Below are 26,982 nucleotides of genomic sequence, written 5' to 3'. Positions count from 1 at the left end.
AAACCAGGATGGAGAATGTTATTGGAGAGCAGGAATGGGTGTAGGAGGACAGGAGAAGCTTGCAGGGTTTCTGTTTCTTGAAGGGTGTTATATAGGGCCAGCAGGAGTATTATATGGAACCACTGGGATGTCGCAGGGTCTGTTTTCCCATAGTGGTTGCCAGGGTCTTTGTGGGGCAAGGACTTCCAGCACTCTCCTGTTGGCGCTGTTGGTTCTATTGCTGTGGAATCCGGAATTACAAAACACACCTCGGAGGACACTCAAGACAGGGCAGTACAGTTTATTACGCCAGCAGGTCCAAGGGGAATCAGTTCCCAACAAGGACCCTGATGTTTCTGAAAGGCCCAGTTTTATACCCACTGGCGGGTATAAAAACTGATTCCCCTTGGACCCTCTGGTGTAATAGACTGTACTCCACTGTCTTGAGTGTCCTCCGAGGTGTGTTTTGTAACTCCAGATTCCACATTTCTGGTGCATTGGCCAGGAAGCCCTTGGAGAGACAGGCCCATTGAGCCTCTGCCTATGGATTGGCTCTTGTTTTAGCAACTCGTCCTTACAGGCGGACTTCACAAGACTGTGGATGACAGAAGGGAAGTGCACAGGTAGGTCCCACTGTAATAGTGGAAGAAGGGGCCTGATCAACCCCTCGGGGCTGGATGAGTCTGTGGCGGCTGTGTCCTCCTAGGCTCAGTGGGAAACTGTTTACCGAAATAAGTGGTACTCTGTTCACTAGGCCTGTACTGATTGTTTGTCAACATAGCTTTTAGTTTCCAAGGGACTGTTCCCTTTGCCACGACACTCTTCCATTCTTAGGGACTCAGGGACCTCCCGAGCATTGCTTGGGGCCAGATTGGGAAGTGTGGCTTTGCATGCACGTTTGGCTGCACCAGCCAGTGGTAAGGTGGTCTTGGATTTAGCAAGGATCAATCAGACTTGTGCAAAGAAGAGTACGTGGAAGCCTTAATTGACTGGATCTGGCTGGCTGCTGAGAGAGCAAGAGGAGCACGAGAGGCGTTGTAGAAGGAAAGTGAAAGCGGGGTGGGTAGCGGAGAATCCAAGCCGGCTGCTCTTGGATGCATGATTAAAAACTTGAGAAAGGGCTTTGGAGGAGACTTTGGCATAAAGTTAACCCCTGCTACTGCTAAGTCACTTCAGTCGTGTCCGACTCTGTGCAACCCCATAGACGGCAGCCCACCAGGCTCCTCTGTCCCTGGGATTCTCCAGGCAAGAATACTGGAGTGGGTTGCCATTTCCCTCTCCAATGCATGAAAGTGAAGAGTGAAAGTGAAGTCGCTCAGTTGTGACCGACTCTTAGCGACCCCATGGACTGCAGCCTACCAGGCTCCTCCGTCCATGGGATTTTCCAGGCAAGAGTACTGGAGTGGGGTGCCATTGCCTTCTCCAAAGTTAACCCCAAACAAGCTTAAAACCTTTTGTGAGGTAGACTGGCCATCCTTTGGGGTAGGATGGTCCTCAAAGGGAACCCTAAAATTGGACAAAGTTTGTGCTGTGTACTCTGGTAACCAGGCAACCAGGCCACCCAGATCATTGACTCATGGCTACTAATTGCACAAAACCCATCCCCTAGCACCTGGGTATGTTACCTTGAAAAAGGAGAAAGCAAGATTTTGCTAGTGCAGGCAGAACCCAGGCAAGAAAAGCTGGGGGGAAAAAAAAAATCATGATCCAGAGGAAGAGGAGCTCCCACTTCCTCCCCCATACTGGGGAACACTACAGGGACTCCCAGAGCAGGAGGAAGAAGTGAGAAAAGAGGGAGATTTTCTCCCCACGTCCCCCGATTGAGGAGGCTCCTTTCCCTCTTACTGCGCCACCGAGTGTGATGGGAGAGACTTCGCGTTATACCCGCCCTACCCAGTTCAGAGGAAGGGAAAAAGGGAGAGCTGAGTGTTCAGATTGGCTGAGGTCTACAAAGAAACCTCTAGCGAGAGGTTTTGCAGATGCTTCTTAGGAAAGTCCAGGCGGCACTGCAAGTGGGGTCAGATGGGCACACTCATCCTGGCCCAACTGTTCTTTACTACCCGCTGTTGTTCTCCATATATAAGGAAAGGGGGCTATTAACTGCAACTGACAAAGAGATAAAAAAATAAAGAGAAAATTCTGCTGCTGTTGGAAGCAGTGTGGGAACCCGCTACAGTGGCAGTAATGCCCTGTAGGAGCCACCAGGGGTCGGACCCACCTCAGGCGAAAGGGAGCTGTCTGGCTGACCGAGCAGCAAAGCAAGCAGCCGCCCAGGACAATATAGCAACCAAACTTATGGTGATGCCTGTGGTGTCTAGCCTCCTAACCGCTCAAGTGGTCCCAATCTATGACAAGTAAAAGAAACCACCTGGGCATGCACTGAGCAAGGAACACTACAGGAGGATGGATGGTGGGAACTCTCAGATGGGATGCTTTTTGTCCCCTCTAGGGCATTTCAACTGGTTACAGATTTCCATCAATCTACACGTTTAGGGAAAACAAAGACTTATGAGATTTTAGCTTGCTATTTTGTCATGCCACGTCTAATAGCCTTGTGGGCAAATGCAAGCCACCTGTAACCTGTAACCTGTGCCAAGAATAATCTGCCTCCCAAGGAGACTGCACCTCCTGGAACACAATTAAAGGGGACAGCTCCATTTGAACATCTAGAAGTAGACTTCACTGAGGCAAAGCCATGCTGAGGCTATAAATATTTGCTGGTAACGGTATGTACTTTTACAGGATGAGTAGAAGTTTACCCCACCAAGGCTGAAAAAGCAAAGGAAGTGGCCTGATTCTTGCCGAGAGACATTATTCCTAGGTTTGGGTTCCCTCTGAGTATGGAATCAGATAATGGGCCTGCATTTGTGGCTGAATTACTCCAACTGGTCTGCAAAGCAGTCAATGTTAAATGGAAACTACATACAATGTATAGGTCACAAAGCTCAAGAATGGTTGAGAGAATGAACTGGACCATCAGGGTGACTTTGGCAAAATGGGTGCAGGAAACTGGTGCTCCCTCCCGGATGGACGTGATGCCGTTAGTGTTAATGAGGATCAGAATGACCCCCCGGGCATGGGTATTCCCTCTATGAATAATGTTCAGGAGGCCTCCCCCACTTATTAGGGAAGTAAAGGGAAATTTATTACAAAGAGGAGGGAGGGAGGTGTTGCAGCAACTGGAACAGTTGGAAAAGGTGATCCATGACGTCACCTCTTATGTTCAAAAAAAATTCCGTTTTCTCTAGACACTATTGTACACCATACTCACCAGGAGATTTAGTATGGGTAAAGGATTGGAAGTAACCGGTGCTGTCCACCCCCTACTCCCCTGAAAGGGCCATATACAATTGTACTAACCACTCCCACTGCAGTTAAAGTTGCAGGTATTACTCCCTAGATTCACCACACACCAGCAGCAGAGGAAAAGGGAAGGGACCTTGGACTGCCCATCCTAACCTGGAGGAACCATTAAAGACCTGACTTATCTTCCATCAGCAACCACAGGTTCAGTTTGGAGCCGCTGCAAATAATTCTGCTGTTCCTGATCAGCATGATAACCCTACCGGGACTGCAAATTCAGGATAGTGTGTTCCTGTCTTGGGCCCACTCGGATACAAACTTCCAAAATACTTCTAACTGTTAGGTGTGTGGCCATACCTTTGTCAGTGCTGCATGGACCTACTTGGTGGGTGTCTCCGCTATGCAGAGGGGACTTTAGCTCCCTCTGCTCATTTCTGAGACAGTAACAAGAGGCATTTGCTTCCTTGGTAACTCACAACCTGTCGTGTCTTCCTTGGTGTAACCTGGACTTTAACCAAATTGGTCAAGGCCATGGGGTGACACTTGAGGTAAATACAAGCCTTACAAAAGGGACCAAAGCCTATACCTTTTACTTAAAAAGTAAAAAGAATGAGAACTCAATAGCCAGTGAGAAGGGCCAATCCATCAGGTGATTTGAACAGTTTTAACAGATATGGGATGAATATTTTTGGATTACCCCAGAAAAAGGCCAACCTATTGTCCCTGCCCCTATCTGTTGGGGACACAGGGAACAATAAGTTGGGTTTGGTGACCATCCCATAGATCCAAAAGAATTAAAATATGTGGGATACTTGTCCTCTGAGCAGTGTGAACAAATATTAGAGGTCACTTACCGCCCAGATTTACCAGCTCGTGGGCCTGGCTCAGATTGGAAGTATAACCCTGGAATCTGATGGGTGGCCCCTAATGGCACCCAATGGCCGTGTGGATCGAATTTATGGCCTTGGCTTCCAGTCGGTTGGGTTGGCTACTGAACATTAGGATTTGCCTTTGCTCATGGAAGTATTAAGCCATCCTTACAACAAGCCCTGGTAAATTTGCCTTATTTTACATGCACGGTGAGCAAGGTCTGTGATGATTAAAATAAAAGCTCTAACTAACTTCACGAAACGGCCCTCCTGGACAATGCAAAGGCAATCCAAGACAACGAGAATGGCAATGATTCAAAATCGGATGGCTTTAGACTGACTTACAGCCACCCAAGGAGGGACCTGTGCTATAATTAAAATTGAATGTTGTATATATATCCTTGATTTATCTGGCAATATATCAGCTACTCTAGATGACATGAAAAACCAGGTAAAAGCTGTGTCTAATGATAATCCTCCTTTTTAGACGTCGGTATTTTCTTGGATCAAAGGTGATAGGTGGAAAATCTTTTTGTAACTATTTTGTTAATCATATTATTAATTTTGGGGCTTTGTATTCTCCAGTGTATAACTCGATGTGTAACACAGTCCCCGTGTGCAGTTTTACCCATGACTGATGCCCATCATTAAAGATAAGATGAGCATCAAGAGGGGGGAATATTGGGGCCAATGTGAGGAAAACAGAGAGATTCCATCTTGAAATCTGTCATCCGTTTTAAAGACAGGATGTAAACTGGGCCTGAACCCTGCCCAAGAGTGAGGAAACCATTGCTAGTGAAAACCACTTCTCCTGGAGACTTCCCTCCCTACAGATGGCAAACGGAGATTATAGTTGAGGTCAGGCTGCCCCTGGTAGATTAACCATGGAGCCATCCTCCCTTGATGTATAATCTTTGTTTCCCCCCTCTAACCTTAATTGTTTGTTCTCCTAGCACCTACTTGTTGTAAAACTCAATCATGTACAAGAAGGAGGTTGCTAACATGTAACCAGTCATGTAGTGGGGGGTATAAACCTGGGCCTCTCAGAAACATCAGGGGCCTTGTTGGGAAATGATTCCCCTTGGACCCGCTGGCATAATAAACTGTACTCCACTGTCTTGAGTGTCCTCCGAAGTGTGTTTCCTAACTCTGGATTCCACAACACCATGAATCCCGGTTACTCAGCATTTGCTGACCCTTCTCAGTCCCTCTGTACATCCCATCCCCTCTCCTGGAGTCATGGCTGAGAGTTCCGGGCCCCAGAGTTCAAGTGAAATGGAGCAGGACCCCATTGTCCTTGCCCCCTACCGTGTCCTCTGCCTATCTTTTGTCCATGGAAAGCTTTAGTCAAAGAATAAGCTTAATCAGAGAAGTGAGAAATGCAGATACAAAGGAAAACAGCCAAAGGACACTAAATAATAGTGATGTAGTCATTAAGCATAGTCAAGGACATTTGGTTCCTTCTCAAGGGCTATAGAGAATATTCTGAGCCACATCCTATGAGTTGTCTTATAGATACCAAAACACCAGGTGGAAAAGTTAACTATATGATGACCAGACTGTACCCAGGACATGAGCTGCCACAATTCTGAGAACTGGCCTCAGAGAAATGGGAACAAATGGACCCTGGAACTGAAGATGAACTACCTAAAACAACCAAGACCAAGATGCTGCTGCTCAGACCACTGGTGACCAATCTGAAGATGACTGTCGGAGCTGACTGTGCTGTTTCTACATGTAGCAGCTCCCCACCCCCACCCTGTCTCTAAAAGCTCTTGTCCCCTCCTTGTCGAGGGGTGGGGTGGGGTGGGGGAGTCGGCCTTTGGACAGATGTATGCCACCCTCCCCACCAAGAAGCCAGCATCTGAAGTGAAGCAAACTTTCCTTTCCACCAGCCTGGCCTGTTTATTGGCTTTTGAGTGGCCAGCAGCCAGACCCCACACATATTCTTTCGGTGACACAGGGTCACTGGGATGCAGTCAGTCTACAAGACAGCCTTCCCCATTCCTGTGAAGAACTATGTACTGCTGTCCATGTTTTCAGTTTTCTGCTTCTTCCCACTAGGGGATACCTGCAAATGTTCCGCTTGGTGGGTGGAGATCAGCTATAGCCCTGCCTCTGCAGAACACCCCCACGTGTTCCCTGTCCAGAGGAGTTGGCCCCTGCCCAGCTCCCCCTCTTCTCTAGTTACTAACCTCAGCTCCCTCTCCACCCAACCCTCCCGGCTACCCTGGGGCTTGTCCCCACCCTGTTCACCACCTTGCTTCTTCCCACAGATCCCTGTGGCCCCCCTCTACCTAGTCCTGCCCAGACCTCACTCCATGGCTTCCAGCTCACTCCATGGCTTCCTCCTCCCATCCACCTAACTCCCTCTCCCCTCATCCTAATCACGGCTTTCAGGTTCTCTCCAGGGGCCCCTTCCTCCATTTTGCTCCTTTTCAGAAAAACATCAGCCTGTCTTCACCTCTGCAGGTGTGGAAAGCAAACAGTTTGGACACCAAAAAATTTTTTAGAGCAAAGAAAAATTCTAAGCTGCCCTTGGGCTTCAGCAATGTGACCATCATTCTTGGCCTGTTGGTGCTCCTGTCCATCTTTATGCCCCAAGACAGCTCAGAAGACCTAGCAGAACCGGGAGCCAGAGATCTCTTTGGCAACCCACTCCAGTATTCTTGCCTGAAGAACTTCCCTGGTAGTCTGGTGCTAAGACTCTGTGCTTTCAGTGCAGGGGGCCTGGGTTCAATCCCTGGGTCAGGGGATTAGTTCCCCATGCCACAATGAAAATAGAAGATCCCTCATGCCACAACTAAGACCTGGGGCAGCCAAATAAATAAATATATTTTTTAAAAGTTTCTACACTGACAACACCCTCATCTCAGTCCCCAGTTCCAGACTCTCCTGTAAGCTCCAAGACTTGGTTGTTCTGAAGCCGCCTGGTCATCTCCCCTGTATGTCCCTGGCTCCTACAATGTCTGAGCACTTCCTCAAGTCTGCCTCTCCTCCCAGGCCTCATCTCCGGGGCGGCCTCATCACCCTGGGCCTCACCTGGACACTGCCTTCTCCAGTCCCTATCCCCACAGGGGACCTCCTGAGCACCCCTCCTCCTGGCTTCCCCCTTCTCCTTTCCCCCAGGCTCCTTCCTCAGCCTTCTCCCTTGGCTTCTAATCTTAGTCTCCTCTGATTCACTCTCTATGTAGCAGCCAGGGGCAGCTTCCTAAAACTCAGTGCTGATGGAGCCCCTCTCTTGATCAAACCTCAGATGCCTCCAAAATCCTAGCCCCTCAGGGACTTCCCTGGTGGTCCTGTGGTTAAGAATCCACCTTCCAATGCAGGGGACTTAGGTTTGATCCCTGGTGGGAAAGCTAGGATCCCACATGCCTCGCAGCAGCTAACCTGTGAGCTGCGACTACTGAGCTCACATGCTCCAGAGCCCACGCACTACAACTAGAGAATATGTGCACCACAACCAAAGACCCAACACCACAAACACAATAAACATGACATAACGAAGATCCAACACAGCCAAGAATAAATAAATACTAAAAAAGAGAGAAAGATCCAGTGGAGGGAGAGAGGGAGCCATGCAGGATCTGGGAGAAAATCATTCCAGGACATGCATGCGTACATGCTAAGTTGCTCAGTCGTGTCCAACTCTTTGCAACCCCATGGACTGCACCCCGGTAGACACCTCTGTCCATGGGATTCTCCAGGCAAGAATACTGGAGTGGGTTGCCATGCCTTCCTCCAATTCCAGGATGAGGAAACAGCAAATACAAAGGCCAGGAGGCAGGACTCTGCTCATTGTGCTTGAGGTACCGTGTGGCTGGGGTCAGGAGAGTGGTGTGGGGAGTGGGGCGGGGGAGAAGAGATGAGCACAGGGAGGCAACAGGACAGCTCACCAGGACCTCAGGCCCCAGCGTGAGGACTTTGCTTTCAGCTGGAGTGAGGTACAGCCCCGGGAGGGCTCTGAGCCAGGATGGCCCTGCTCTGACTCAGGGGTTCACCGGCTCCCTCTGGCTGCATGTATGGGGACAGGGATGGGAGCAGGGGGATGAAAGCAGGGAGACAGAGGCTGAGAACCCAGGCAGGAAGGGATGGAGGTTGAACCCGAGAGGGAGCAGAGATGGGAGAGATGGCTGGATTTGAGGACATCTGACCTTCACACATCTGTACAAAGGTGGGAGGGGAGCAGAACCCAGGAGACCAGGCTGGTGGCTCAGCTGGGCTGGGGTGACCTTGTCCTTCCCTCGCTGACCTACTGCATACTCCTCTGCCAGCTGCAAGAAGAAGGGGAAGCCAGGTCCCTGCCTGCTAGGCCCCTAACATCCAGCTGGAGGCGGAGGTGCAGGTGGGGGAAGGGTGACCTGCCCAGGAAGCAAAGGGCATTGCTGAGTCCACTATCTTATCGGAGACCAAACACAGAAAACCAAGGTCACAATGAACTTTTTCACTCCACAAACACTCTCTGAGGCCAGCCGGGGTGACTCTGGGCTGGGTGGTGCAGGCATACAGTGGTGACCGAGACATCTGGGACTCTATCCTCTGGAGGAGGAGGGGAGAGGAAATGTCACCAGACAGGGACAGCCCAGGGTGGTCAGGCTTGTGAAGAAGGAATTAAGCATCAGATTGGTCTTGGGCTAGTATAGGGAAACCTAGAGGTCTGTGGGAGCCCAGGGTGGATACCTGATCCAGCCTGGTGGGAGGTCCCAGAAGACTTCCTGGAGGAAGGGGCATCTGTGCTGGAGCAGGATAGATGAGGGGTAGTTGAATGTGGGTAGGATGAAAGGTGAGTGTCTCAGGCAGAGAAAACTGTATGTTTCAAGGTCTTGAAATGATCTTTTTTTCTTTTGGCGTGCAGGACCTTAGTTCTCTGACCAGGGATCGAATCTGTAGTGAAAGTGTGGAGTCATAACCACTGGACTGCCAGGGAATTCTCTTGAAATAACAAATTTGATAAGCAGACATCTTAAAACATGAAGCAGAAGTGGCACATGGGACGAAGAAGGGACAGCCAGAGGTCTGCTCCCAGCAGGTCTTGTAGGATGCAGAGTCCCTAAGAGTGTGTGCGGTCACAGTTCTAGGAGACTCTTGTTCAAATTCCCCTGAAAGTGAAAGCTGCACAGTCATGTCCACTCTTTGCAACCCCGTGGACTGTTGCCCACCAGGCTCCTCTGTTCATGACTTTCTCCAGGCAAGAATATGTAGTGGCTGCCATGCCCTCCTCCAGCATACCTTCCCAACCCAGGGATCTAACTCAGGTCTCCTGCTTTGCAGACGGTTTCTTTACCATCCGAACCACCATGGAAGCCCATAAAAACCCATTCAAATGTCTGCCATTCATTTAGCAGTCTGTCTTCTCTGATAGATAGGAAAAAATGTTCAATTCTGAACGTCAATCATTCTCAAAAAGTCTCTATTGCCCCGTGTGCCCCAGGTTCAGGGAAATCTTGCTCCCTGTGCTAGATGGATTGTCACGCTTTGTGACATTCTTGAGAGAAGTCTTTGCCCCTGAGTGGTGCTGGGAGTTGCCTGTCCCCTCCCCACATGGCACAATCTGCCTGGGCGCTGCTCCAGGTGCCAACAGTTGGTACACTTCCCACTTTATCCAGATCCTGCCTGGGGCACCCGCCTGTCCACCCTGGAGATAGGGTTAGGATTGCTTGAACACACAAGGAAAGAATAAACGCACAGATGCAGAACTTGAGTACCAGCTGAAGACTGTGTAAGCAGGGAGCTTGTGGGGAAAAAAAATTTAACGGGGCACTGACTAGTCAGAATGCACAAAGCCATGGGGCTGGAGCAAGGTCAGGCTGGGATGGGTGTGGGAGGTCTGGGGGCTCAGAGAGTGGCTGTTTCCATTACTTGAGTCACTGGTCCAGCTGAGTGCCAGCCCGCGACTGCCACAGTGTTTTAAAGAGAAAATAAAAAGACCATAGAACAGCCCTCTGGTCATTCCCTAAGCCTCTGATATCCCCCAAATGTCTGACTTGTTCCAGGCTGCTTGAAAACTCCAAAATAAAGCCCGCCCTAACATGATACTCAGAGAACACAAACGCAGCTGCGGTGCTCCTGCCAACCACGAGGAACCATCGGCCGACCCAAACCAAGGGAAATTCTGCAGAATAACAGAGTTGCTCTCCCAAAATGTGAAGGTCACGAAAGGCGAGGAAAGACTGGGGGAATGTCACAGACTGAAGGAGAGTGGGGAGCCAGGACTGCTAAATGCAAAGCCTGATTCTGGATTGGGTCCTAGACCAAGAAAGAGACATCAGCGGGAAAACTGAGGAAATTCAAATAAATTCTCTAAATCGGTTAATAATGTTATATCCATATTAGTTTCTGAATTTGACTGGGGACTGTGGTTATGTAAGAAAGTGCCCTTGTTCATAGAAGACGCATGCCCAAGTATTTATAGATAAACAAGCATCCTGTTTCCAACTTACTCTCAAATGAGTCAGTGATTCAGCCAAAACTTTAAAAAAAACCTATCATCTATCTTGTTGTTCAGTTGCTCAGTCGTGTCCGACTCTTTGCGATCCCATGGCCTGCAGCATGCCAGGCTTCCCTGTCCTTCACCATCTCCAGGAGCTTGTTCAAACTCATGTCCATTGAGTCAGTGATGCTATCCAACCATCTCGTCCTCTGTTGTCCCCTTCTCCTCCTGCCTTCAATCTATCCCAGCATCAAGGTCTTTTCTAATGAGTTAGTTCTTCGCATGAGGTGGCTATCTATTTATTAATACCTATGGTTTGGAAAGACCAAAGCAAAAGGAGAAAAGGGCAGCAGAGGATGAAATGGTTAGATAGCATCACCGACTCAGTGGACATGAATTTGAGCAAACTCTGGGAGATGGTGAAGGACAGGGAAGCCTGTTGTGCTGGAGTCCATGGGGTTGTGGAGAGTCAGACATAACTTAGCAACTGAACAGCAATAACAAATCTATCTATCTATCTATCTATCTATATCATCTGTCTAGCGCAGATATGGTCAAGTCATTAAATTTAGGGGAAATGTAAGAAATTCATTTTACTATCCCTGTGACTTGTTAAGTCTAAAATATTTAAAATCATTGAAAATGAACATAATACAACTAAGAAATGAGAAATACAAATGAGGTAGGGACCAGAGAAAGGCAGTCCCTGAGTTTTGATGGGGGTCTGCACTGTATCTCGGCTCAGCCCTCTGCTGCCAGTGATGGCACCTTGTCTCTTCACCTGTGACTTAGGTTGTGGGCTTCCCTAATCTATACAGACGAGCCTGCCTACCTGCTCCCAGCCCTGCACACAGCGAGGGGACACCAAAGGAGTTCCCAATGACGAGACTTCCTGAGAGCCTGGCTGGTGCTCCAGGTTTGTTAGTGAATGTTCCCAACCACTCAAAGAGAGAAATCCTGTTCAGTATCCAACAGTGTCTATTGAGCATCTACATGGTGTCTGAGATCACCTTTCTGGGTGCTGTGCATACAGCAGCAAACATGGCCAAGTCCCAGTCTTCCTTCCACTGGGACACTAATGACACCAAACAAATAAGATACAAGGTCAGGTTGGGTTAAACGTGTGAGTAAACAGGGTAAGGAGGTGGAGTCTGGTGGGGATGCCGTGTTAACATGTGAGGACTCTCTGAAGAGGAGACATATGATTTGAGACCTGGAGGGGAAAAAAAGCCAACTGATACTTGAGGAAAAGGAGGGCTTCTCTGGTGGCTCAGATGGTAAAGAATCTGCCTGCAATGCAGGAGACCCAGGTTTGATCCCTGGGTCGGGAAGATCCCCTGGAGAAGGAACAGCTACTCACTCCAGCATTCTTGCCTGGAGAATCCCATGGACAGAGGAGCCTGGTGGGCTACAGTCCATGCAATTGCAAAGAGTCAGACCTGACTGACTGACTGATTGAAAGAGAGTACCAGGGAGAAGGAACTGCAAGTGCAAAGGCCCGGGGGCAGAAATGACCTTGGCCTGTACAAAGCACAGCAAGGCCAGTGTCAACGGCTCAGCAGTAGAGACTGAACTGGGGGAGGTGATCTGGGGCTAGGTATTACAGGAATGATTTCAGAGTTTAGTCTGAGTGTGAAGGGAAGCCCATGGCAGGTTGTAAGCAGGGGAGTAGTAACATAAGCCATTTTATACGTGTGACTCAGAGAGAAAAGTACCCGGTTAGTGAGTGTGACTTTGGCCTTGCCTCCTCTCTTGGGGTTTCCTGCAGCCAGGTGGGGGGAGTGGCGGTGAGGGGCTCCTACTGCTCCCAGGTGACCCGCCCCAGAAGAGAAGGACATCACCAAGGCAGTTATCAGATATACCCACACATGCCCCTGGAGACACTGTGAGGCTCAAGCAGGAGAATATCAAGGACCCGCCATCCTACCAGGGCAGCCATCATGGCTTCCCATGGAAGTCCCTGCCTAGGGAGGTTTCGATGGGGGTCTCCAAACCTCACACCTGGTACCAAGCACCAAGTTCAAAAAATCCCTTCCCCACTTTGCACTGTGGTTCCCACCTGGGCAGGTTGGGGTGGAGACAGGGCAATGATTGAGGGCTGTGATGGCTGTAGCTGGAGGGTGGCATGCCTCTGGGGTCCTCTGAGCCTCAGTTTCCCCCTCTGTATGATGGGAATAATACTATCGCTTTCACAGGAATTTCTCGCAGGGACCCATGTGCTCAATACTGGCCCATGCTTAGCACTGCTGCTGTGAAGTTGGGGTGTTTTCACTGGTGAGCGCTTATGAGAGTCAGGCTCCAGGGTCAAGCTTGGGCTGGAATCCGGTTCCTGTTACTCAGTCATTGCAACCTCAGGCAAAGTCCTTGATCTCTCTGTGGCTCAGTTTCCCCACCGGTACAATGAGGGCTAATAAGAGAACATAGCTTCATAGGGCAGTTGTGAGGAGCTAAGGAAACATTCGATATACACAGGATAAGTGCTCCCTGAATGACAGCCATTACAGCCACTGTTGTGACCCCCACACACCCAGGGGTCCAGCGCCTGCTATTCGGTTTCAAATAGGACAGACACTCTGCAGTCAAGCTGCCTGCTTCTGAGTCCTATGTCTCACATCCTGTGGGATGTGGGGACATGTGACTTCACCTCCCGTGCCTGTCTCCCCATCTGTAAAGGGGGGTGGGGGCAGGTGAGAATGGCACTCACCTCAAAGGGTAGTTGTGAGGTTAAACAAGCTAATATGTGAAAGCCCTTAGCACAGTGCTGGGCACATAATGAGCACCTTATGTTCTTACTATTCCTCTTTTTGTCAGGACGGCTTTTCCCAGTGGGCCCCTGATCTCAGGAACAGGTTGCAATGGGGTCTGGGCTGGTAGAGCAGCCTAGTAGGAAAGGCCTGAGCTGCCCAGGCCTGGAGGTCACTCCAAGGAGCCCCGTAATCAGCTGTAATCAAGCCTGTCCTGCTCCACCCTCCTACCTCCCTGGGTATATCAGGGCTGGTCCAGACCCTGGGCTCGGTCTCAACGAAGGAGGGCACTGCACTGGGCACCATGGGGAAGGCAGTGAGTGCGGTCAGGGATTGGGGAGGGGGGTAGAGGTTGGAGGCAGGGGCTCTAGTGGGATCTGATGCCTTCTCTGTCCCCCCCGCCCCCAGGAGAATTATGAGCTGCACCAGGTAGAGCTGGGTCCTGGCCCTGGTGGGGACATGGTGGCCAAGATGAGCAAGAAGAAGGCGGCCAGTGGAGGGGGCAAGAGGAAGGAAAAGCTGGAGAACATGAAGAAGGAGATGGAGATTGTGAGCAGGGGCTGGGCGGGCCTGGGCGGGGCTGGGCGAGGGCAAGGGTAGGGGCCCAGGAGACAGAAAGTGAGTGTGGTGCTCCATCCATGCAGAATGACCACCAGCTGTCAGTGCCGGAGCTGGAACAGAAATACCAAACCAGTGCGACCAAGGTGAGCTGGGGCAGACAGAGAGGTGGGTGCAGCGAAGGAGAGGGGGAGAGAGATAAAAACATTAGAAAGGGCCAAACAGGGGCTTCCCTGGCAATCCAGTGGCTAAGACTCTGTTTTCCCAATGCAGGAGGCATGGGTTTGATCCCTGGTCGAGGAACTAAGATCCCACATGCTACAAAGTGCAGACAAAAGAAGAAAAGAAAAGGCCAAACAGAAAGGGACAAGTAAGAGAGGCAGATAAAAAGAAACAGAGAGACAGAGACAGCAAGAAGAGACAGAGAGGGGGCAGGAGGCGGGTGAAAGAGACAGAGGCAGAAGAGCTCTTGTTAATGAGAGGAGAGCCCTTGGTGACCACCACGACCCCACCCCGCCCATCCCCAGGGCCTGTCTGCCAGCCTGGCTGCTGAGCTGCTGTTGAGGGATGGGCCCAATGCTCTGAGGCCGCCGAGGGGCACCCCCGAGTACGTCAAATTCGCGCGGCAGCTGGCGGGTGGTCTGCAGTGCCTCATGTGGGTGGCCGCTGCCATCTGCCTCATCGCCTTTGCCATCCAGGCCAGCGAGGGCGACCTCACCACAGACGACAATGTGAGTGACGGGTGCTGGGAGCCAGATCTGGGACACAGAGACCTGGGGGACAGAGGACATTAAGCATGCAACTCTGGATATGAGTGATGTAGGATGGAGATCTACAGACGTGGAAAAACAGCTTTAAGACGTGGGTCATGTGGGCTGAAGGACACTGGGCTAAGAGACAGACCCAAGATCACAGGGGATGCAGGGGAGTCTGTGTCGCAGAGATGGAGGACATAGGGAGGAAGACATAGACATGCAACACTTAAGATATGGTCCTGGGAAGGGACTTCCCTGACAGTCCAGTGGTTAAGACTTCACCTTCTAATTCCAGGGGTGCAGGTTCGATTGCTGGTTGGGGAGCTAAGATCCCACATGCCTCAGGGCCAAAAATCGCAAACATAAAACAGAAGCAATATTGTAACAAATTCAATGAAGACTTTAAAATGAAAAACAAAACAAAACACAGTCCTTGGAAAACAGAGGTCATGAGGACATGAGACAGACCAAGGACAGAGGGCACAGGGGACACTGGGACTCAGACATGGGGACACAAGGGCATGAGGACACAAGACTCAGGACACGGCGCATGGAGGCACGCAAGCTATTAGCCACAGAGCACCCAAACATGAAGGATATTGAGATGCAGGACAAGAGAACACTGGATACATGACAGGGTCAGGACAAGGGACATGGGGGCCCTGGGACATGTGACATTGGACAGAGGATTGAAAGTCATAGGGCATGTGACACAGGATGGGGACTCAAGGGTACATAGATGTGTGGAGGGACCTGGAATTTGGGACCTGGGACACTGTGGGCGACACAGAACATGGAGCATGAGATCGACAGCACACGTGGAAGTGGCGACAGGAGGGCATAAGACTGTTGGGCACAGGGGACAAGGAGGAGCACACAGATTTTGAAAATACGGACTATGAGCCTTGGAACACAGAGAACATAGGACATGGAAACATGGGGCAGAGGACAGTGCAGAACGCAAGACTTGGGGGGCACAGGAAAAGGGGACACGTGCCACCAAGCTGCACAGTGATGTGCGGCACGGTCACAGGGCATGGGGCCACAGGGCCAGGGAAGTGGATCTGTGCCCACAGCGAGCACAGGCAGTTGGATGTGGGATGTGACGCTCATGGGGACAGGGACACAGGTCACAGGACATAGTGCCTGAGGCTTCCTAGTAGAGTGGGGAAAACCATGGAGGTGACCCTGGAGGAAATCACCAGGGGGACCAGAAAGCGGGCAGTGGCCTCAGGCAGGGAGCTTCCAGCCCCTGGTCATTCCCCACCCCTCTCTGCCTCCCCTAGCTGTACCTGGCGCTGGCCCTCATTGCCGTGGTCGTGGTCACCGGCTGCTTTGGCTACTACCAGGAGTTTAAGAGCACCAACATCATTGCCAGCTTTAAGAACCTCGTCCCCCAGGTGGGTCACCAGCCCCCAGCCCCCAGCCACTGGCATTTTCTGTGGCTCCTCCCATCAGGCCCAGCCAGCCCTTCATCCCCTGGCCCCAGCTCTCCCCACAGGTCCTCACCTCTCCCTGCTTTCACCTCCCCACCTTCCCACTGCACGCGGCAACTTCCACCCCTGCTCCCTGCCCCCCTCAATTCTAGTGCTCTGGTTCCACAGCAAGCAACTGTCATCCGAGACGGGGACAAGTTCCAGATCAACGCAGATCAGCTGGTGGTGGGCGACCTGGTGGAGATGAAAGGTGGGGATCGAGTGCCGGCCGACATCCGCATCCTCCAGGCCCAGGGCTGCAAGGTGGACAACTCCTCGCTGACTGGAGAGTCTGAGCCGCAGACCCGCTCACCCGAGTGCACCCATGAGAGCCCCTTGGAGACCCGCAACATCGCCTTCTTCTCCACCATGTGCCTCGAGGGTCTGTGAGGTCCCCACCCACCCGTCCAGATGACTACGCTGCCTCCGCGCTGCTCTTTGCTGCCTCCACTGCCCCCTTCTGCTTCATTCTGAGACCCACTGACTCCCCCACTTGAGGTGATCGCTGCCTCTCTGGGTCACGCCGCCTCTCTAGCTCCCCCTACTGCCTCCAGTGCCTTCCATGACTGTCCCTCCTCTGGTTCACGCTGCTGCTGTGCAAGCCGCCCGCCACCCCCACCGCCCCCGCCAGTGCCGCTCACCTGATGCTGAGTTACCCTCTTGGTCCCACTGCAGGCACCGCCCAGGGCCTGGTGGTGAACACGGGCGACCGCACCATCATCGGACGAATCGCATCACTGGCCTCAGGAGTAGAAAATGAGAAGACGCCCATCGCCATCGAAATTGAACATTTTGTGGACATCATCGCAGGCCTGGCCATCCTCTTTGGTGCCACATTTTTCATAGTGGCCATGTGCATCGGCTACACCTTCCTGCGGGCCATGGTCTTCTTCATGGCCATCGTGGTAGCCTATGTACCTGAAGGGCTGCTGGCCACTGTCACGGTGAGCTGGGGACACAGAAGAACCGTGCAGTGAGCTGAGAGGCCTGTCCATCCATCTTTCCGATCATCCAGGCTTCCCTGTATCCTCTCCCTATCTGTCCATCCATCCTCCATCACCTTTTCTCCTCCTCCCCACCCCCATCTCTCCACCTATCCCATCCATTGAGCAAACACCCACTGGGGCTGCTCTGGGCTGGGTCCTGTGCCACACATCCAACACTCAGAGATGAACAGGGAAGGGCTTTGGCAGGAGGAGGCTGAGGTTGGGTGTTGAAGGCTGCTGTGGGCAGCCTTCCATAGTGAGCACCCAGTCCTGGGCCAGTCCAAGAGGAGACTTAGGGAATGTTAGTTTTCTTACTTTGATTGTGCTGATAAGAAATTACAGAATCTCAGCTAGGACAGCTAAGAGAGGGGACTGACTACATTTATCTGGACAGATTGGGGAGGCATCCCAAGTGGAAAGCAGAGTGGACTAGAGTTTGGAGGCAAGAAAAAGCCTAGTCTTTGCAGGGGGGTGCTGTGCACGCAGTTCTGTGGCAGCTTAATGCTGCATATTGTGGCTGGGGTAAAGGATCCCCAGTGCTGAGAAAGGAGGGAGGTGGGGGGGGGTGGGGAGCAAGGCTTGATCCCCATGCCTACATTCCCCACCCTTCCCCCAGGTGTGCCTGTCCCTGACAGCCAAGCGGCTGGCCAGCAAGAACTGTGTAGTCAAGAACCTGGAAGCAGTGGAGACACTAGGCTCCACCTCGGTGATCTGCTCTGACAAGACGGGGACCCTCACTCAGAACCGCATGACTGTGTCCCATCTGTGGTTCGACAACCACATCCACTCGGCGGACACTACAGAAGACCAGTCAGGTGTGGGGGTGGGGGTGGGGGACAGTGGCTGGGCAGAATCTGGTAGATGGTGGAGATCTAGAAGGGAGCTCTGAAGTTAATGAATGAAGTCTGGGGAAGGCTTTGCATTAATGGAGAAGGGGCTCCAGCAGTCATCAGGCAAAGGCTAGGTCCTGGGTGGCTAAGCTCCGGGTCTGTGAAGGGGTTTGATATTTACTGGGTCTCCGAAGAGACTTGATACTGGGTCTGGAGAGAAAGCTCTGCCCCGGGGTATGTGGAGGTGTGTGGGTCCCACCCAGGCCGGGATTCAGTCTTGAATCTAGGGGGTTGGGGGACTCGATTCTGGTACCGGAGAGCCCCTTCGCAGCCCCAGCCTGGATGCCCGGCTTCCAGGGCAGACATTTGACCAATCCTCGGAGACGTGGCGGGCGTTGTGCCGCGTGCTCACCCTGTGTAACCGTGCTGCCTTCAAGTCGGGCCAGGACGCAGTGCCGGTGCCCAAGGTGAGAGCAGCGGGCGTTCAGGGGAGTCGGGGGACGAAGCCTGGGGATCCCGGGAGCCTGGTGGTGCAGCCCGGCTCGCCCCTGACACCTCCCGCGTTCCCAGCGCATCGTGATCGGGGACGCGTCGGAGACAGCGCTGCTCAAGTTCTCCGAACTGACGCTGGGCAATGCCATGGGCTACCGCGAGCGCTTCCCCAAAGTCTGCGAGATCCCCTTCAACTCTACAAACAAGTTCCAGGTGCGCACCCGCCGCGGCCGGCCCCGCCCACGGTCCAGTCCCGCCCACCACAAGTCCCGCCCACCGAAGGCCCCACCCACATTCCGGGCTGGCGTGCGGCCGGCCTTCACTCTCAGGCCCCTCCCTCCACACAGCCAAAGCCCAGCGTGGGCCCCGGCACTCCGCCCGCTCTCAGCTGTCAGGCCCTCGGTGGGGAGAAGCTGTCAATCCAAATCCCGCCCCAGTCCAACTCCGACCTAAATTCTTCCCGTTCCCCACGCCCAGGCCCTTATCCAGGCCGATAGGTCCTCCCCAACGCCTCAGCCTCTACCAAGGACCTGCCCAGTAAGCAAGCCCCTCACGCTCAGTCCCTCCCTGACCCACCCAAGGCTGCTCCCGCAGCGCCTGGGCGCTGTCAGCCCCTCAGTTCCCCAAGCCCCGCCTCTCCCCCTTGATCTCGCTCACAACCCCGCCTCTTCCTCGGCCCACAGCTGTCCATCCACACGCTGGAGGACCCGCGAGACCCGAGACACGTGCTTGTCATGAAGGGTGCCCCCGAGCGCGTGCTGGAGCGCTGTAGCTCCATCCTCATCAAGGGCCAGGAGCTGCCACTGGATGAGCAATGGCGCGAGGCCTTCCAGACTGCCTACCTCAGCCTGGGAGGCCTGGGCGAACGCGTCTTGGGTGAGACCCCATACCCTGCCCAACCTTCTGGGCCAGCCCCAACCTGACCTTTCCCATCCTTGTTCGACAGTTGACCTGCCCCAATCTACACACTCAACTTTGACTTTCCCTGTCTCAGTCCTGATCCCTGCCGTCAATGCCTACCTCCACCCAACCTGTCGTTACCTGGATCTTACCTCACCTGACTCAACCTGTGATCCCTTGATTTTCCCCAACTCTTGCCCCCACCCCCACCCCAATGCCCAGTCCTTGTTTTCTTCCTCGTCTGCCTTTCAGCATCCTCCTCCAGACTTTTCGACTTCCTCCAGTCTCTGCCTCAACTCAAGGTTTTCCCCAATCCTTGTTCTGACCTCTGACCCCCTCCCAAGTGTTGTCTTGCTTCCTTAAGCTTCCATAACCCTTGCCTCGATCTTCCACTTTGCTTGGTGTGTGACCTCTGGCAAGAAGTGTCCCTTCTCCAAACCTGTTTCCTCATTTGGAATATGAGGATGCTAGTAACTCCCAGAGTGGTTGTGGGGATAAATTCCAACACAGTCGTCTTTCAGTGTCCATAGGGGACGGCTTCCAAGACACCCACCACATTCCCCCCACACCCTTATTACCCCACAGATACCAAAATCTGCAGGCGTTCAAATCCCTCATGTAAAATGGTGTAGTATTTGCATATAACCTGTGCACTTCCTTTTGTATACTTAAAATCATCTCCAGATTACTTGGCGTGCCTAATGCACTAGGTAAGATGTACCTATGCAGGTAGTTGTCATTGTGTGGCAAACTCAGGTGTTTCTGGAATTTTCTGGAGATTTTTTTGGGAATATGTTTGATCTGCAGTTGGTTAAATCTGTGAATGTGGAAGTTGTGGATACAGAGGGCTAAGTGTAATAATGAAGGATTCAGCACAGGGTCAGGCATTCACGGATTCTTGGTGCAAGATGTGGTTATTTTACTCATCATTTGGTTTTGCTATGGAAGGGTTCACCCAGGCCTCCTGTTTGACTTCCTTGTTTTTTGGTCAGGCTTCTGCCAGCTCTACCTGAGTGAGAAGGACTACCCACATGGCTACGCCTTCGATGTGGAGGCCATGAACTTTCCAACCAGTGGCCTGTGCTTTGCGGGACTCGTATCCATGATAGACCCACCCCGGGCCACTGTTCCTGATGCTGTGCTCAAGTGCCGCACAGCAGGCATCCGGGTATGCCCCTGGGGAGAGTATCAGGCAGGGGTGAGAACAGAGGATGACAGTATTTGAGGATGAGCCACCCTGTGACAGAAACTCACCTGAAAACAGCTTGAACCACAAAGGAACACATTGGTTCAAGAACTGAAAAGTTCTGGGGAATGAAGGTTTGGGTATAGCTGGATCCAGGAGTTCAGTGTCTTTAGGAATTTGGCTTTCTCCACGTCTCAGCTCTACTTTTCTCTCTGCTGGCTTTATTCTCAAGCAGTCCTCCATTTTGGTGGACAAAGATGACCACCACCCAGCAGCTCCAACTCAATAACATCCCACCTGTTTAGCCATCACACCAAAAAAAGAATGCATCTTTGGCCGTTATTCCACATTCGGTTACATGTTCATCCTTAAACTGATCACTGTGGCTGAGGAATGTCCACTGGGGCAGACAGGGACAGGTGGGTTAATCTGAAGGGGTCAGGGGTCTGCTGGTTCCTCCTTCAGGTGATCATGGTGACAGGTGACCACCCCATCACAGCCAAGGCCATTGCAGCCAGCGTGGGCATCATTTCAGAAGGCAGTGAGACAGTGGAGGACATCGCTGCCCGCCTCCGTGTGCCCGTGGACCAGGTTAACCGGAAGTAAGTGCCCTTATGTCCTCCTTGTAGTTCTTCCCACACCCCACATGGACTGAGGCCCCAGTGATGTCCTCCCACGTCCCTGTCTAGGGATGCCCGTGCCTGTGTGATTAATGGCATGCAGCTGAAGGACATGGACCCATCAGATCTGGTTGAGGCACTGCGGACCCACCCTGAGATGGTGTTTGCTCGTACCAGTCCCCAGCAGAAGCTGGTGATTGTGGAGAGCTGCCAGCGACTGGTGCGACCCTGATGATGCTGGCGGGCAGATGGGCTGGGCCGGCCCTGGGCTGCCCTGTCACTGACCACCCTCCCACCTGTACTCACTGCCTGCAGGGCGCCATCGTGGCCGTGACAGGTGATGGTGTGAATGACTCCCCAGCCCTGAAGAAGGCAGACATCGGCGTGGCCATGGGCATTGCTGGCTCGGATGCTGCCAAAAATGCAGCGGATATGATCCTGCTTGATGACAACTTCGCCTCCATTGTGACAGGCGTGGAGCAGGGTCCGGGCCAGATCTGAGATGGGGGCCAGCAGTGTGGGTGGGGGAGGAAATGTGCTAGGGGAACACTGAGGTGCCTGCTGTCCCCCCACAGGCCGACTGATCTTTGACAATCTGAAGAAGTCCATCGCCTATACGCTGACCAAGAACATCCCTGAGCTGACACCGTATCTCATTTATATCACTGTCAGTGTGCCCCTGCCTCTCGGATGCATCACTATCCTCTTCATAGAACTCTGTACTGACATCGTGAGTCTACGGCCCCAGTGCCCCCACCCATATAGTGCCCAGAGACATATGCCCACAGGCAGGCATGATAGACAGAAACCATCATGGACAGTCTTAGACTCAGAGTGATACAGATGTGTGTACAACAGACAGCCAGATATGGACACACAGGCAGGCTGGAAGCTAGCCATGGACAGAATTACAGACATGGACACACAGGTGGACACTCGGGTAGGCACAGTTACACTCGAGGATATGCAGGGACTCAGATATGGACACTCAGACAAACAGATTTTAACAGACACAGCTATCTGGCTAAGCTTGGATTGCAGACATTCTCCAACAGACATGGACAGATAAACAGAGTCAGATAGGCCTCAATGCAGACAGACAGAAAAGAGCCTCAGATACAGCCAACGAATACAGCCAGATGCATGGTCATGTCACAGATTTAGTCAACAGCACTTACACAATGTCTGCTCTGGGCCAGGTATATGTTAATTACTTCATTTTGTCCTCATAACTACTCTGTGAGATGAGTTTTATTTCATCACCCCCATTTTACCGATGAGCTAATTGCAGCTTAGACAACTTGACTGGCTTGCCCCAGGTCACAGAGCTAATTCAAGCCCAGGCAGGCTGGTGCCCAGAACCTCTGTCCTCGGTCAGTACACTCTGCCGCCACAAACAGACGGGTAGGGGACAGGGCGGAGACCACAGGTACCCAGAGAGACAGAAGAGATGCAGAGATAGTGACAAAGAGAGATAAAGAGACAGGAACACAGAGATGCAACAGTAGAGACATAATCACAGCATGAGACAAGAGACAGGAACAACAACAATAAGAAAGAAACAAAGAAAGTAAGGGGGAACATGCAACAGGGAAAGCTGTCAAGACCAGAGGAGCCCAGAGAAGAAACAGAGAGGAAGAGTAAGGGAGAAAGACAGAGGCCGAGAGAACACACAATAGCAGAGATAAACACAGACGTTCCCATGGAGATGCACACCGGCACAGATGTGGACACACACGTGGAAAGGGCCAGCTGGCCTCAGGCTGTCCAGGCAGGTGTGACTGTGTGACCATTGTGGGTCTCACCTCCTTACCTCAGTTCTGTCCCCGTCCACTGCAGAGGTGGAGGGGGGCCAAAGAGTCAGGGACAGGGGCCCGGGCCAACTGCCAACCCTGGTTCCTTCCACTCCTGGCCAGTTCCCGTCGGTGTCCCTGGCATATGAGAAGGCTGAGAGTGACATCATGCACTTGCGCCCACGGAACCCAAAGCGGGACCGACTGGTCAACGAGCCCCTGGCTGCCTACTCCTACTTCCAGATTGGTGCGCGCCTGTGGGCGTGGGGTGGGGCGGTGCAGGGCTGTCCTGCAGGACTGCTCGCCCACTGTGGGGTCTCTCCCTGGGACTTTGCCTTGTTCTGGATCTTGGTGTCTGCCTTTGATCCTGGGTGTCTGTTGTTCTCTGAGTCTGTCTGCACACGATGGCCTCTGTGGGCCCCTGGGTCCCTCCTCTGTCTCTGGCCTCTTTCTCCTTGACCCTGCCTCTGGGTCATTGCCTCTTGTCTTTTTTGGGTCCTCTGGGTGTGTGTCTGTCCCTGCCTCTCCCTGTGTCCTGTCTCGTGTCACTGTCGATCTCTCTTGGAGTCTTTTCTCTGTCTGTCCACTGTTTGTGTTCCTGTCTGTCTCCATGCTACTATTTCTGTGTGTTCCTGACTCTCTCTGTCTGTCCATCTCTGTCTCCCTGTCTTCTCACCCAGGTGCCATCCAGTCATTTGCTGGCTTCACTGACTACTTCACAGCCATGGCCCAGGAGGGCTGGTTCCCTTTGCTGTGTGTGGGACTGCGGCCGCAGTGGGAGGACCACCACCTACAAGATCTGCAGGACAGCTATGGCCAGGAGTGGGTGAGCCCCTGCCCCCATCCCTTGAGTTTCCAGCGCCACCTTCCTTGAGTGTGGCCCACACTCACTCCTCCATGCATGACTGAGCTGAGCCAGAGCCTCCTGGACACCTAAGCTCTCTGCCAGTTCTGTGGTAAGGGGTCTTTCCCACCACAGTCTCGAGCTCCAAAGTCTCGTTTCCGATGACCCTAGCTATAGATGGGTCCTCTCTCCACCTTGACAGCAAGACATCATCTCAGGTGTGGAATCAGGATCCTGCCCCGCTCCCCAGTATCCTGTTATTTTCCCTGCAGCAGCATGACTTACACGGAGTATTTGCATGTGTGTCTGACTCAGGTGAAAGCTGGTGCACAGAGAGGCTAGATCTGGCTGGCAGGTGTGTTTAGTTTGCCCTGTGGAGTGACAGATCGGGACATTCCCCTTGAACATTTACTGTTGTGTTAAGAAAATAGATCTTGGAACCAGACTTCTTGGGTTCATTGTCTGCCACTGCTCCTCACAGCTGTGTGATACTGGGTGAAGTCATTTGCCTCTCTGTGCCTCAGTTTTCCCACCTCTAAAGTGGATAGCATACTCACGTCTTATCTTGGTGACTTTCACCTTATTGATTTTTACAGTGTGGTCCCTAGACCAGCAGCTTCGGCAACACCTGGGAACTTGTTTGAAAATCTCAGTTTTCCCCTCAGACCTCTGGGGTCAGAAACTCTAGGGGTGGGACCTGCATTTTAACCAATTCTTCTGGGGATTCTGATGTATGTCAAAGTTTGAATACCACCAATCTACCTCATAGGATTATTGGGAGGATTTAATGAGAGAATACATGCAAAACACTTGGTACCTGGAGCATAGTGTTCCTTACACAATTAATGGTATGTATAGAAATAGTTATACTGCAGACACGGATTGAACAGTGGCTGCCCCCTCTAAATGTGGTTTGTGCCGCATTCCTCAAAGGCCCATCTGGCTCATGTTTGCCATCTTCTCGGGTCCTGGAGTCACCGAACTTTGTATACCCTGCCTCAGGATTCGAATTCCCTTTGCCCAGGTGCTCCCTTTAGGGTGCCCAGGAAATCCTGCATCCCTCCTTTCATTATGAAGGCAATTGACCTGACCTACTGATTGGCCAGGCACTGACATCTAAGCTCACTGGACTAGGTTTCTAGGCCCTGCACTCTGGGGTCCTGCAAACCTGGCAGACCGTGCAACTCCCTTTGTCCCCGCCCTGGCGTCTGACACAAGGGATAGAGTATTGAGGGGCTCGTGGCCCCAGGCCCTGTGTGCCCAGCTGGCTGCAGAGGCTCTCCGCCTGGGCTCAGGCTGCTTTTGTTCCCTCTGGGTCCACAGACGTTTGGGCAGCGCCTGTACCAGCAGTACACCTGCTACACTGTGTTCTTCATCAGCATCGAGATGTGCCAGATTGCCGACGTGCTCATCCGCAAGACACGCCGCCTCTCTGCCTTCCAGCAGGGCTTCTTCAGGTGTTCCCAGCCGGCCGCAGCCCCACCCCTACCCTGCCCTCCGAGCCCCAGCAGGTCTTGACCAGGGCTTACTGCAGCCAGCAGACCCCAACACTGGATGTGCCAGGGCCAGATGCTAATGTTCCTGATCAATAGCTGGCCAAGAGCTCCTACCCCGTGCATCTCAATTGGCCCCTCCATGTTTCATCAGCTAAAGGGGTGATACTGACCACTCCTGGTGTAGGGCCAGCGTCCATTGGGGGAGAGGTGTGAGCTACGCCAGGGTTCGGTGTTTAGAACATCTCCCTTCAGCTTCTATCTGATGCCCTCTGACCCAGCACCCTGATGTCCATCCAGTCCCCATCTCCTCCTGGCCTGTCTTTGTCCCGAGTCCACCCGTCTGAGTCTGTCCCACCCCACCCCACCCGCAGGAACAGGATCCTGGTGATTGCCATCGTGTTCCAGGTCTGCATTGGCTGCTTCCTGTGCTACTGCCCTGGCATGCCCAACATCTTCAACTTCATGCCCATTCGGTGAGGGGCTGTGAGCTGTGGGCATCAGGTGGGCCTGTGGGACACAGACCTGGGGGTAGCCTTGACCTTGCCATCTCACCTGTGCCTTCAGGTACCAGTGGTGGCTGGTCCCCATGCCCTTTGGCCTCCTCATTTTTGTCTATGATGAGATCCGGAAACTTGGAGTTCGCTGTTGCCCAGGAAGTGAGTGTGGAGCCTGGAAGCCGGGGGATGGAAGGCTAAAACTTTCTTAGAGCTGCTGCCTTGACATTTGATTTCCAGTACTTGACCTCTAAGCTCTTGACCTGCCGTATGAAACCACCACTGAGCTATCACCTTTGAGCCCCCGGCTCCCACATACTCACCCGAAACCCCCAGCACTGAGTCTCCTTTCTCTCTCTCTCTCCCCTAGGCTGGTGGGACCAGGAACTCTACTATTAGAAGGACCACTGCCTTCAAGTCATCCTTGCACCTGCTACAACAGGGGTGGAGGTGGGGGACACTGGGGACCCTCTGAACAGCCGCCAAAACATCTGCACAGTTGAGTTCCAGCCCCATCTGTGTCTGTTCTTGTAGCCCGCAACAACTCAACCTCGGAGAGGCCTTCCCCACTCCCCTTCCCCACTCACCCTCCCTAGGCCCAGTTCTCTGAGCTGGCCTCAGGGAAGCCCCCACCTGAAGGGTAGGGGGCGCTTTGAAGGGGAGTGGGAGTTCACAGCTCCTATGAGGTGGGTCTCTCCTTAGGACTCCAGGCCAACAAGAGTCTTTAAAAACACTTGTGTCTGCATGATAGTAATAAACCAGCTCACACTGACTGTGCTTTTATTCGGTGCTGGGCATTGTCATCTTGTTTTTTTTTTTTTTCATGAGCCCCTTTGTTGCCTACAACTCAGGGGCTGTTTGTTCCAGGATATTATCTCCAGTTTCTAGAACACAGCCTGGCACATAGTAGGTACTCAGTAAACGTTGCCTGGGAGAAGGAATTCCCAGTTCTTTGGCGAGAGTGACAGCATTTCTGGGCAAGCTGGTGTGACTGTGGGCACGCTCCAGAGTAGTGCCTTTTAACTGTACCACTAGCTAACCACCACCTCTGGGTTCTCCTTTCTCAGTACCCCTTTCCATCTCTGGAGGCTCCTCAGCAGGTGTCAGAATCGTTTCTGCCTGAAGCAGCCCCTCCCAGCTCACAGGAGTTGCCTGATTGCGCTTATACCTTTGCAGCTGCAATGGGCACCCTATCGCTGCTTAGTCCCAACCGACTCCTTGAGGCTAA

General features: G+C 52.6%; 1 protein-coding gene across 1 annotated transcript; it reads left to right on the top strand.

The window, feature by feature from the left end:
* The first annotated feature begins 13,629 nt into the window (after nt 1-13,629).
* On the top strand, nt 13,630-26,527 carry ATP4A (ATPase H+/K+ transporting subunit alpha). Its single transcript, XM_019978219.2, has 22 exons — nt 13,630-13,641; nt 13,734-13,874; nt 13,970-14,029; nt 14,411-14,614; nt 15,925-16,038; nt 16,243-16,495; nt 16,789-17,057; nt 17,716-17,914; nt 18,287-18,396; nt 18,500-18,634; nt 19,105-19,297; nt 20,314-20,489; nt 20,973-21,109; nt 21,197-21,347; nt 21,443-21,611; nt 21,703-21,857; nt 23,044-23,167; nt 23,601-23,746; nt 25,088-25,221; nt 25,632-25,733; nt 25,825-25,916; nt 26,125-26,527. Exons 1-22 carry the CDS (start codon nt 13,630-13,632, stop codon nt 26,151-26,153), a joined length of 3,105 nt encoding a protein of 1,034 aa, XP_019833778.1. The 3' UTR covers nt 26,154-26,527.
* Nucleotides 26,528-26,982: the final 455 nt, after the last annotated feature.

The sequence above is a fragment of the Bos indicus genome, chromosome 18, assembly GCF_029378745.1.
Source record: "Bos indicus isolate NIAB-ARS_2022 breed Sahiwal x Tharparkar chromosome 18, NIAB-ARS_B.indTharparkar_mat_pri_1.0, whole genome shotgun sequence".
Lineage (NCBI taxonomy): Eukaryota > Metazoa > Chordata > Mammalia > Artiodactyla > Bovidae > Bos > Bos indicus.
The sequence above is the reverse complement of the archived record's forward strand: the minus strand, read 5'-3'. Positions and strand labels throughout refer to the sequence as shown.

Bases quoted from the DNA above. Each gene is read 5' to 3' on its own strand.
- ATP4A (XM_019978219.2), top strand. The intron at 18,397-18,499 runs GTGAGAGCAGCG...CCGCGTTCCCAG, and splicing joins ACGCAGTGCCGGTGCCCAAG to CGCATCGTGATCGGGGACGC. The intron at 21,612-21,702 runs GTCCGGGCCAGA...GTCCCCCCACAG, and splicing joins TGTGACAGGCGTGGAGCAGG to GCCGACTGATCTTTGACAAT.